We start from the raw sequence: 12,952 nt of genomic DNA on the forward strand, positions 1-12,952 counted from the left end.
ACAAACACATTAAGAGCCTCATTTTGTTGCTAAACTCACTTTGTTGACACACCAGGCAGGAAGGGGTCTGCAGTTCCTTTCAATTCACATGTGACCTTGGACTAGTCACTGAACTTCCCCCCATCTCAGTAGGGGAGAGGCAATGTTTTTCCAGGGTGCTTTGCAAAGTTCTGGAATTTCCCATAAAAGTGTTTTACAAACACACAAGGATGAGGCAAGATCCCCTCTTCAAGCTATAAAGTTTGAAAAAGAAAAGCTCCGTGGAGCCTGTCCCTTTGCGTTTCTGGTCACTCCAGGCCCTGGAGGTTAACTGTGATTTCAGAGTCTCAGCATCTTTATCTACTTTGTCACCTGACTGTGATAAAAGGCACCCTGTGGCTGCAGTGCACAGGCCACTGGCCTTCTCACCTCAGAGGGCCCTTCCTCTCTGGTCTCCTAAGTGCTGCAGCCCGAGAAATGCTGCAGCCACAGGGTGTGGAACACTTTTGTCCCTCAGACATCCTCTAGAGACTCCAGCAAGAAGGAAGGCGCCTTTCTGACAAGTCAGGAAGCAGCGGCCAGTCCTCTCCACAGGACACTCAGAGGTGGGGCAGGGAAGAGAACAAAATGTGGATGGGCCGTGTGGAAGGCATCTGAGGACTCTGCCTCACTGACCTCAGCCTTCTGTTAGCGTTTGATTTTCCTCCTGGGGCCGTGAGGGGGGAGGACTTGAAAAGGCCACCGAACAGGGGCTTGTGAGAATGGAAAAGGAGTGCACCTTCCACACTGCAACACAGTCTCGTAGCAGAACAAAAAGCAAGGATGTGTGGTCAAGAAAAACAAATGCCAAGTTCTAACCTTTTACCTTTGGGTGCCCAAGAACATTAGTTCCATATTACGCAGCACTCTCATGACGCCATTCAAATGTTTTCAGTGACATCTGCGAGAAAATTTTCCCTTAAACATATTATTTTAAAGCACTCTCAGTGAAGAAGGTGTTATTCAGTACAGTCAGTAACAGGCTAGAATATGGTATCCCAGACTCCTGGTCTCCGTGGGAGAGACAGTGGCTCAAATCTCCATTCACTAGGCCCCCGAAGAAGGGAGGCAGAACCTACTACTTTTTCAATCCTGAACCCTAACACTGTAGCTCCTTACCTGGGAGCACAAGTCCCCCAGCAAACCGCAGAGTGACCACAAAGCTCTACATGATGCCAAGTGACAAGTACAGTTTCCTAAATGGAATCAACTCCTGACAAATATGTCTCCCCAAGGTGGACTCGACAGCTATATACAGCCTGCCGAAACCCTAGCTCGGCCAGGTGCCACCAGTGATGTCGGGCAGGGTGTCCTATCCTGCCAGCCCGATCCCTCATCTGGGAAATGGAAATCACTGCATCTGCTTTGTGGCCTTGTGGTTAAAAAAAAAAAAAAAAAAAAAAAAAAGACCATATGTGTGACTATGAATGCAAACATGATATGTTTTACTTCTGTAATATTAATACGCTCTTGTCTAAAGTCTGCAAATTGTTTTATATAACTTAAAACAAAAGGAGTTATCTATAAGAGAGAAGGCTGACTGTTTCTTGTACACAGGCTGAGTGTGCAAGGCTTTCTCCCTGTCCTCCATCAACTTCAATGGCAAGGAGGGAGCAGCTAGTGAACAAAATGTCAGGACAGAGCAGACAGTGTTAAAGAACTCCCAGCAGGGCTACTCCCCACTCCTTATCATGGATCACGATAACACTTAACGACAACACAGGGTACCCCAAGGAAAAGGGCAGACAGACAGGAAGAACCCTTCTCAGCTGGGAATCTCACCCCTTTTACAGTAATTAGATTTCTGACTAATTAGAGGCTCAAAGAAAACACCCAGGGCACTCGCACCAGCAACCCAATCTTAGGAAACATATTTTAACCCTCCAGCAGCGCTCTCTCTTAAAAGGGAAATCACCCCCAACCCACTGAAACCCTCCACACACAACAACCACAGAGTCTGCTGGAAGGACAGCTGTACACATCTGTTCCAAAAAAGCATTTTCTCCCAATTTCACAGCCACTGAAAAGAGGGCCTTGGGACCACTTTGCTTTCTAGGACAGAATGTTCACACTTCACGGCTGGGCGTCACCTGGACCATCACAGCGAGGACCCTATGTCTTGAATGCTGGATGTAGATAATTCCTTTGCATTGTAGCCCCACTGCTCTGACTTAAGTATCTTAGGGGCAAATCCTGGAAAAATGAGCACTCAGAAATGCAGAAGGACTAAATTTAGAAATTAAGTTTTCTTTCCTGCACTGGATCTTGATTCATATAATTCTAATCACTGGGTTCTGCAAACATTAACAATGACTGTCTCTTTTCTTCTCAGGTCTGCTTCACAGTTTCATGAACAGGCCCGGGTGGCATGACGTGTGCCCTGATGCCAGCCACACCATCTCTAATGTTGTAAAACAGCAGCTTTCAACCTTTTACATCTCATGGCACACATACACTAATTACTAAAATACTGCAGCTCACCAAAAAATGTATTTTTTTGCCAATCTGACAAAAAGTAGGTATAATCTTGATTATACCTGTCAGAAGGACAGCTATCGCTCTGTTGGCGGTTGTCATTTTTTATTTGACCATCTAAGGGAAAAGAGGTCAGTGCCCCTGACCAAAGAGTCAGGTGTGGCACATTTAAAAATTTTTTGCAGCACAGTGGCTGAAAAATCACTGTTTTAAAGCACCAAGAATTCAGACTTCAGCAATTTGGCAACAGCCAGGGAGGAAGGGGAAACATCTGAAGTTATTTTTACTTTTGCAAGTCTTCTGGCTGCACAGGGTGAATGCTAGGGTGGGTCAAGTATTGTCTGGAGCAGGTCAGGGTCTTTTTTTTTTCCCCTCTCTGCATGGCCTCATTTCCGTCTTCCTGTTGCTAGGAAGGAGAGTTAAGTATGAGAAAACTCGTGTTTACAATACTGGACCATCCTGCCCAGCACAAGGCTCTCTTCAAAAAACTACAATTCACTTCACCCACTGTACTTTGCATGGCCCATTCCTCTGGACCAATGCACCCTTCCCTGGCTATTTTCAAATTGCATATTTACTTGCCTAAGTCATAAAAATACCACTTTCATTTGAACATTGCATCATGGCTTAAAATCTCCATGGGGACACCCAGGGAGACCCAAGTACTTATTTTTGTATTTGAAACCACCCCTTGGAATCCCACCAAGCCTCTGCCTGGAGGCATCTCCCTGGGGCCCGCCTCATCCCCCGAAAGCCCCTACAAATGGAGTGTGAGTACTAGATACATTTTTCATTTCACAGGCATACGCTGTTTAATCATAATACGTGTTTCTGTTCATGTGTTATCTCCTCCAGAAGCAACCAAACATCGTTTTAAGAACCTTATTTGGTTTTTGCTCTTTAAAATGCAGTATAGAAAAAGAACAAAATGAGAAACAAATAGCCCTGGCTGGTGTGGCTCAGTGGTTGAGTGTCTGCCTGTGAATCAAAGTGTCACCAGTTGGATTCCCAGTCAGGGCATATGCCTGACCCGGGCACAGGCCAGGTGCCCAGTAGGGGGCGTGCAAGAGGCAACCACACATTGATGGTTCTCTCCCTCTACTACCTCCTTTGAAAAATAAAATCTTAAAAAAGAGAACAAAATAAAGAAAGGCTTTAAGTTAAAGTGCAACTGGCCTCTCACCTTCACTACACAAATATAGGAAAATCATTTGACTGGTCCAGTGTATTAAAACTTGGAACACTGCCTACAATTAGCCAGTCAACTACTTGTCTGTTCAACCTTTTCACTCTTTAAGGAGTAAGTGGCGTTTTTCATAAGATCTACACTTGGAAAGTTAAGACATAGAAGTAAGCAAAACCACTTCTCCCATCCATTCTAGGGAAAGATTTAAGTTGGGAACTACTTATTCTGCTTCTGAAGAGCTGGGAAACCAAGTCCGTCCCTGCTCTTGAGCTTCTAGCCAATGTGGTGTAAGGTGTCACTCAGCTTGAATTAAAATGAGATGTTTTTGTCAAAAGCAAACTTTTAAAAGCAGCTGGGAGAGAAAGTCAGTCTGTTGTGCTTCATTTTAAACTCTCAACAGTAGTGCTAATGATAAAAATATGTACCCAGGTTTGGGCCACGCCATAAATCTGGCATGCCACAGTAAAAGTTAATATGAGCAATCGCCAACATTTTCTCAGAAAACGTCTTGAAATAACTTCTGAATGTACATCTGCTAACTATTTGACACTCATTCTCCAGGATTTTAGTCCTTCTATTGGGGGGGGGGGGCTGCTGACTTACAGGGCAGCCCTCAAACCATCTGCTGCCATCTGCCAGCCAAGGTGGCACTGGGTGCCTCCATTAATTCCACACTTATGGTCTGCAAATTATCTCCTGGGAGGACCAGATGGATGCTGAATTAGTCAACCTCTTGGAGCTGCTGATAGATTTACACTCAGAGTTCTGCTGGGCTATTATTTTTCCCTCATCCTTTCAGCAGAGTTTGGAAAAAAAATGTAATTTGAGACTCAGTATTCTTCTGCCTACAGAGCTGTGATCTTTTTTTTCTACCCCACTGCGTCAGAGATGCCACCCTCATGAATCCTTCTGTGGTGGGTGGCTTTGCTTAGTTGGGCTGCATTCCTCCCCCCGGACAATGGCTGAATCGGCCTCTGGATCCCAAGCATGAATCCATTTGCTAACCATGCTGGGTGTATAAAGACTCATAGCTGGCACAGTGTAAGGTTTCCTTCTCCACAGAGCAGACGGACTACACGCAGGGGTTTCCTTCTACAATAACTAGCATAAATTGAGTATTTGTGGGACATCAGCACCACACACTGTGCCAAGCACTCGCATTAGTTCGTTTGATCCTCACAATTCTCGTGGTGCGGTAAATAGGGTTAGTCCCCTATGTCGCTGATGAAGGAGGGACAGAAAGGTCCTGTCACTTTCCAGACCCAGGTACCAGGCTGCGGACCCAGGATTCCCACGCCGCCCGCCAGCCTCGCCAGGGGTCCTCTCTAACGCCCCTAGTAACAGGGAATGTGTGTGTGTGTGTGTGTGTGTGTGTGTGTGTGTGTAGGTGGGGGGGGAGGCGCGGTAAATTACACGTGGTAGAGCCCGTTTGCTTCAGGCAAGGGTGCAACTCCTTCCCTAAGATCAAAGGCTCGGCTCGTGACGTTGGAAGTAGGGACAAGGTCACACGCTGTGGCAGGGTTCCAAAAGGCTGTCGCCTCGCTCCAAAAAAAAAAAAAAAAAAAAAAAAAAATCGGGCAGGGAGGCGTCCTTCCTTCCTATCGCTGGCCCGGGGACTCGCTCTCTACGGGCGTCCCTTCAGGAGCCAAGGGCTTGGGCATCTCAATGGGACACTTTAGGAAACCGATTCAACGACCCCGCGCGTGAAGGCACACTGCAGCCGTTCTAGCACATAGCTCCAACACTTTCCAGGGGCGGCAGCCCCCAAAGACTTTTCTGAATTACTGTCCAGCACTAAAAACATCTTAACAAATTACTATGAAATTAAAACAATTTTTGATTTACTTTTTTTTCCTTAAAAACCTTTCCAAATACCACCACGATCTAAACGTTCCTAAACAATAAACTCACAGGAAGTCGACGCTGATTTTGGACTTGTATGGTGAAGGACAGCAAGTACCGAGCCATGAAAGGTCCCCAAGGGGCAGATATTAGAAAGGCGGTTACGCCACGGCCCTCGCGGCCAGAGGCCATCGTCGCCTGGGATTTCTAGCAGGAATGGAAGCAGCCTGGCCCTGGGCCCCACGCCTGGCACAGGACCCCTCGCTCTGCCACGCACCCCAAGCCCGGACCTACGTCCGGAGCCACAGCGGAAAGACAGTGTGGGCTTCATTTCATTAGTCGCGGTCGCCTCCCAGCCCTCAGCCCTTCCCCGAGCCCACAGGACGCGCCAACCCTTGAGCCCCAAGGCATGTGCAGTCAGGGGTCATTACCCGAGATTAAGACCTCCCCGCCCCAAACCCCTTGTTTTCCCCACACTCCACCTCCTCCATTCCAAGAAACTCGGGCGACTCGGTCCCAAGCCTCCTCGGAAGGCGTTTCAAAAGCACAGAACGCCAGGCACCGGCTTGACAAGGTGGGGTGACACTTCCTCCGCGGCGGTTCCCTTCCGCAGCTGGCTCCCGCAGCTGGCCTAACGGCAAGGCACAAGTCTAGCTTACGTGTTAGGATCATGGTGTCCGGCTTCTTTCTGCACATCAAGTGCGGCAGGGGGCGGAGGGAGCACAGTGGGGAAATCGAGGCAGCCTGAGGCACCTGGGCTCCCGCGCCGCGACACTCGGTCACCCAAGACGCGCGCCCCAGCGGTCCTCAGAGCATCCTCGCTCGACTGTCTGTGCCACTCGCCACGGCCTTTCCAGAAAGAACGTGTTTTTCAGAGATCGAAAAGGGAGAACGCTCAGGGAGCGGGGCGAGAAGCCCAGGATCGGTTGCTCCTGCGGTGAAGATGGGCCATAGCCGGGACTGGAGCGAAGCGCCCTCGCACGGGCGGCTACAGCGCACTGCCTCCCGCAAGCCCTCCCCGCCGGACCCTCCGACTGGGCCCACCCCGATGGGAGGGACCGGGCGGGGCTGCGCGGCTTCCTCTCCAAGTCTTGGGTACCGCGACACGGCCTCCTGCAGGCCCCCGGCTCCACCCCACTACCACTGCCTCTCCTACTTGCTAGATCCTCGCTCCTTCCCGGCCGCCGGGCGCACGAGCCTCAGCCTCGGGCGGTCCTCTGGTCCCGCCCGTCTTAGCCCCGCCCCGCACCCGGCGGGAGCTGGAATGTTTTCCCCCGGCGGTGTGCACTTCTGCAGGAGCAGCCACTTAAAGGTCTCCAACCACTGGAGTCTGGGGCAAAGGCAAAGGATGTACCCACGAGGCGTTTGGTAGTGCCGGAGGTCTCTGTTGGACAGCACGCACTTTTCCTGTTTTTTGTAGTTTGGCACACTTTGCTTAAATCTCTGTAATTCCCCCTTTCATTCTGGTAAGAACCGCATAAACAGGCGAAACCCATAAACAGGGGAAGTAGGAATAAACTACTGTTTTATGTAAAGTGGTGAAAGGATCTGTCCTTTGGACATTAATTATTCATTGCTAAAGCCCGTAGGTGTAATGTAAGTAGTTAACACTGCTGTAGAAAAGGATGAGTTTAAGTTTTTGTTTCTTTGATTGATTCTAAAGAGAGAGAGGAAGGGAGGGAGAGATACGTGGAATCAGAGGGAATCCACCACCTCCTGTGCGCACCCTGACAGGAATCGAGCCCCACCAGCCAGGACAGAAAGGATGAGTTTTTACTCCCCACGTCTTGAGTCTGCTGTGGGCAGTTCCAGCCAGTACTTCTCAAATCCTGGCCCTTGGGCTACAACCTAATAATGCAGCTCCTGGAACTGGTAGGACCTGACCCCTGATTGCAGTTGGAATCTTTGATGGTGATAACTTCATTTTTACAAGTAAGTGCTCAAGTAGTTCTGATGGACTAGGAAGCCTACATTTTTTTTAAGCTCGTAATTGAATACAAACTCTGTAAGATTTTAAAAAATCCCAACCAGAGTTCTACGAAAATTTCCTTTGGGGCTAATTGATAATTTCTACTTACTACTTCTGGGCAAAGAAAACGACTAGTAACCTAAACCCCTTAACTCAACAAACGTATGAAGAGCATTTGCCATGTGGCCAATTCTGCTCCAGGCTCTGGAGGTGAAGCAGTGAGCAACAAAACGGCAAACATCCCACCCCTCCTGGAGTTTACTTCCTGGTGGAAAAGATGCACAATTAACAAGTGAAATACATGGTCCGGCAGATGTAGGGCCTGCTTGGGTGTGGTTGGTAGGGCAATAATATGGGTGTAATAAGTTATAGCTTTAATTTGAACCCGTCACCTAAAATGTCATATGGCATGCTTGAGTGTGATATTGTTATGTTACAGGGTTTTGTAATAAAAGATTTTGTAATAACAAGGGCATGTTACTTGTGCTGGACCCCCTACATGTAGTATCTTGGATGCACTCTACACAGCAGGGGAGAGGATAGAGGAGCTGGAGGCAGAGGCTATTTTTAAATAGGGTTAAATGTAAATGGGAGAATTCAGTCTCTCTTAGTTTAAAATGTATTGATTTCATAGTCATGTCTCAGTTTACATACACAAAATTCATTTTCACCCGTCTTCCAAAAACAAGATAAAAATGCTTTTTCCACCACCCAGAATTGGGCTCTGAAGATTCGCATTTCAGGAGGCCTGGGGCTTCTCTACTCAAAATATTTTCAGGGCTTTTGCCTTCCAACAACGGTTCACAGAACAAGGGCCTTAGGTCTGGGCTGTTCAGGAAGCTTGAAAAGTTAAAATGTAGCGCAGTTTTTTACAGACACAGCAGTAAACAGGATGACCTTGACAGGAACCCACCCAGCTAACTGCAGCCAACTGAAAAGAAGTTAACATGTAATTAGCCAAAGAGTGTATATAAGCAATAGCTAGACTTCTCTTTCCTGAGACAGAGCTTTGGATGTGAATCCCACCTCCTTTCCTTGCTACAGGTAAATGAAACTACCTAACACGTCCTGTTCTTGAATAGGACATCCCAAATGGTTATATCCTATCAACCACTTAAATTCAGTAACACAGCTGATGCGGAGGCAAAGGTAAGGCAAGGGCAGGCCCATCTCTGCATTCTCAGAGTTGACAGTCTAGAGGGGAGGCAAAAAGGGGCACATGACAAAGGGGTGCTGTGAGAGCCAGGAAGTGGGGACCTGATCTGGCCCAAGACAAGAGAGAGCTGCCCACTGACGTTTGCATGCTGAAGGAACGGCCAAAGCGCTCACAATTGCTGGCAGGGGGGAGTGGGAGGCCAGGAGATGCTGGAAAAGTAAGGGCAAGAACTTTCAATTCCCTGCATGAACAATGAGAAAACACTTTTAGGAGGCATCCCATGATCAGATTTGCATATATATAAATATATATATGAATTTGCCAGGGAAAGAGTGAATTCAGTTCCCACTACCACAAATTCTGCATCGAGTTTCCCAAATCACAGGGGTCAGTACATAAGCCTCACCTTGGGAAAATGCCTTCCTGATCATGGTGTCTCCCCAGCCAGCTAAGTATCAAATTTGCATTTTGACAAGATCATTCAGGCTGCAGTGTGTATTTCAGACTTGGAAATAAGGAACACACCTCCTAAACATACAAATTTCCCTTATTCATTAAAAATCCAAACCTTAAAAATGCAGATGTTCTCAGCATCTCCTCCAGAGCATATCAGTTCTCAGAATAAGTTCTTAAATGTTTATTATCAGCTAGAAGTGGTATTTTAGTTTAATTGGGTGTCTATGAGTCTGTGCAATCCCAATATACCCACCCCTACTAAGTATTTATCTTTCCAGAATAAAGCATACTAATATTTTTGTCTCTTCTTGCCCAAGCCTCATTCCTTTTTCCTAGATTATTGATGTCATCTTTTCTACTTCACTACATCATTCTAGAGAGTTTTTTAAAAAAATTATTGTTTGATTTTAGAGAGAAAGAGAGCAAAACATCAATTTGTTGTTCCACTTATTTATGCACTCCTTGGTTGATTCTTGTATGTGCCCTCACAGAGGATTGAATGCACAACCTTGGCATAGGGGGTGATACTCTAACCAACTGAAATATGCAGACAGGGCATCCATTACTTGTTCTTTATGGCAGACTAGAAAAAAGAAAAGAAAAAAGGTTTGACAGGAGGCCCTACGCTGTTTGCTTGTTTCCACGCACTTCTCTGTTTGGGCATCAGCTACATGGGAGCTGTGCACAGGAATAGCCATTCCCTCTCTCTCTGGATGTTTTCCCATTCAACTGTCATATTACCAAGGCAAGAAAGCTCACATAGCTAAGTCCCAAACGGCGTGACAGATGGCTGAGTGACTAAGGGCACCCTCTTGCATTTTTTCCACTACACCGTGTTTAAAAAAAAAAAAGCAGAAAGTGTCTCCAGGCATTTGGGCAGGTAATACTGGTTGGGAAAGCAAGCCACAGCAGGCAGGTGAGAAATGAAGTGCCCAGGACCCTTCCCAGTGCACAGCACCACCGAGGCCCCCTGGATTGTTGGCAGATGTTAACACACTGACCTCCCTGCTTGGGGTTTAAAGATTTTTCAAGATCCCCTAGATTTCTGGTTTTTTTTTTTTCCATATTAAATCTACCCATTTTTAGATGCTGGTCACAAATTTAGAACCATCTAAACCCATTCCAAGTAATTTCAACTTCAGACTTCATTTAGCCCAGGGACAACTAATTTAAAACCTCTGCTCTAGTGATATGAGCCAAGCAATCTCTTTGGAAATTTATTTCTCTCGCACAGGAACTAAGAGATTCTTGCCCTTGGAAAGTGTTGTAATATGATTTGTGTGCAATGCAGCACTGTGAAATTAGTGCATAAAATAAATTTTTATTTTTGTTTAATTGTATAAAATACATTTACTTGTAATATTCATAGGAGATATGACAAATATAGAAAGTCTTGAAAATAATTTTTAAACAGTACTAATTTCAGAGAAGTACTGAAATTCAAAATTTAATGCTTGTCCTTAAAAACGTTCATTGATGCTTAAGCTCCAGTGACCCAAGTCTGGGTCTTTCCGCCACCATGGACCCTGGTCTCTATTCTTTCCAGAAACGTTTAAGGCCCAAAGGCTAGCAAGGTGGGAGGGGCAAAGAGGAGAACAAGAGAGGCTTAGGTGGAGAAATAAATTCACCCCTTTCACATTTTACCAAAAGGAGCTCTTTTTCAGTAAAGCATTTTTGGACAATATTTTTTTTTTGAAAAATTTAAGTTTAAAGTATGGGGAAGGTTTACTTAGTGTACTAGTGGCATTTTTAGTGAAGAGGAGGGAGTCCCTTGTTTCTGCATAAATGTGATATAAATCTCCTTTTTGGATAATCACTTAAGCTCCAAATATGAGCCAGTCTGGCATAGGACTTTAATCATTAAAAAATTTTTTTTAACCCTTAGAAAAGATAGTGTGCTATCCTGAAACAAAAATGAACATGAATAAATAAGTAACGGGATGTAATGTACACTATGGTGACTCTGGCTAATAATAATACTGTATTGTATATCTGAAAGTTATCAGTTGTATAAGGTGGTGGATGTTAACTAGCATGTGATCATTTCCCAACACATTATTGCATCATTATATTTTACATCTGAAACTAATAATGTCGTACGTCAATTATATCTCAATAAAAAAATAACTTAAAACAATGAACATGAAGAGAGGGCTCGGAGGAGAAAGCTACTAGGTGGGAAGTCGGAAGAGATCAGTGCCGTCATGGCTCAGTGGAGGGTTTGAACACCCTGCGTTCTCAAGTCTGGTTTGATAAATCATGGGCATGCTTCCCTGAGATACTGGTAATTACAATAGTACTGTAGGATCTGCTTCGAAGGCTATTTCATTTAACAGCTCAGGAAGTTGGTTATTAGCTCAAGGCCTCTCTGCTCCAAAAGGCATGGAGGTGAGAGTCCTAGAGGGCTGGCCCCTGGTCAGCACCCCCGCCACCCCCAACTGCCATGTGACCTTGACCGGGGACCGCTCTGATGCTTCCCTGCAACTCCTGACAACACAAACATCAAACCAAGTGAAAAGTAAAAATTGGGATTATTTTTCTATGTTCTAGGAACTTGGCTATTCTAAGTACCTTATATATGTAGGGTCATACAGTATTTGTCCTTTTATGTCTGACCCTTTTGTTATTATGGTTGAATATATTCATTTTTAGAAGCCAGTTATATATTGTAAAGTTGTCTACTTAATCATATAGCCCTTTTTTGATTTTTCATAGTGATTTTTAAATAGTATTTATACGTTATGGATATTAACTATTTGTCATTTATTATAAAAATACCTTTACAAGTTTGTCATCTGCCTTTTAAGCTTGTTTGTTTATGATATCAAAAAATCAACAATATCCAAACAAAATTCAAAGGTCTTACTTATTTGTGTTTTTTTTTCATTTATTAACTAGGAGTTTACGTAAGTAGTTTCCCCTGCATGTTTTGAAAGCAGAAATGCTAAGACACAAAATCAATTTGCAGAACAAGGTCACTTAACAAGTGGGATTTTTGCTTTATTTTTAGTAATAGGTTTTATTATTTATTTTAAAAAAACACTACAGCCATCTTATTTGATTTTTCTATCTTCCCCAGCACCTCGAATAAATGTTCTCCATAAAATGAGGTCTCCATAGGGCCTGTTGCAAAAGCTGAGCAAGGTCAGGATGTAAGTTGGAGACCTCGGCACAAGCATTGAGTTTTTGAGAAACTTTCAGGTTTTCTGTGAGTGCAATGTATGTGTGCGTGTGCATCTATATCTACTAATAAATAAAACCTGGACCACCTAAGCAGTTGTCTGGAACTAAGTACAATGCCAAAATACCCATTGTTAGCCTTTTACCTGGTAGGCAAAAAACTTACTGTTTTCTACCAGCCTGTTTACAAGAGCCATATATGTGGTTCCTTCTATGCGCTGACATTGGAATCAATATCTAGGGCTCTAAGCACTTGCTCAAAGAAATTATGATAGCTTTGAAAATCAGAATCTAATCGTTCACAAGATCGTCCTTATTAAGGAGATGTTTGTGTTCATTTTAGTTGTGATTTGTTGCTGTTTCTTCATAGTAGATTGGTTTGTTCAAAAAAAAAAAAGAAAAGAAAATACCACAGCCCGGGTTTGGGCAATTGCCTGAAAAATAATAAACAGTTCTTTTTCTGAGCTGCTAACTACAGCATGTTGGCCATTATTGTGTTATTTCTGGAAACCCCTACACAGCTCCAGATCATTAACTGGCTTTAACAGTCAGCGGGAGGATGGAGCTACACCGAATCGTCAAGCTCGGCTTTTCATGCATAGCTAACTCGGTCAATTATCTCTAATGATTTCAGTTGAATCAAGTTGTATTGGGGGATAATTTCAAGGCA

At 44.8% G+C, this 12,952-nt stretch overlaps 1 protein-coding gene across 5 annotated transcripts in view; it reads right to left on the reverse strand.

Annotated features, from left to right (window-relative positions):
* Positions 1 to 12,952, reverse strand: part of DLC1 (DLC1 Rho GTPase activating protein) — a 345,300-nt gene that overhangs the window by 37,689 nt on the left and 294,659 nt on the right. The window contains exon 1 of one of the 5 annotated variants that reach the window (XM_037128759.2): positions 6,181 to 6,687. The exons of 3 other annotated variants lie outside the window; for them this stretch is intronic. In XM_037128759.2, the coding sequence (XP_036984654.2) occupies positions 6,181 to 6,217 (37 nt within the window). In that variant the 5' untranslated portion in view covers positions 6,218 to 6,687. Of the gene's footprint in view, positions 1 to 6,003; positions 6,688 to 12,952 lie in introns of those variants that run through there. One more of the 5 variants, XM_037128756.2, reaches the window with a different exon arrangement.

This window comes from Artibeus jamaicensis, unplaced genomic scaffold (assembly GCF_021234435.1).
Source record: "Artibeus jamaicensis isolate MK-2021 breed Jamaican fruit bat unplaced genomic scaffold, CSHL_Jam_final scaffold_833, whole genome shotgun sequence".
Taxonomy (NCBI): domain Eukaryota; kingdom Metazoa; phylum Chordata; class Mammalia; order Chiroptera; family Phyllostomidae; genus Artibeus; species Artibeus jamaicensis.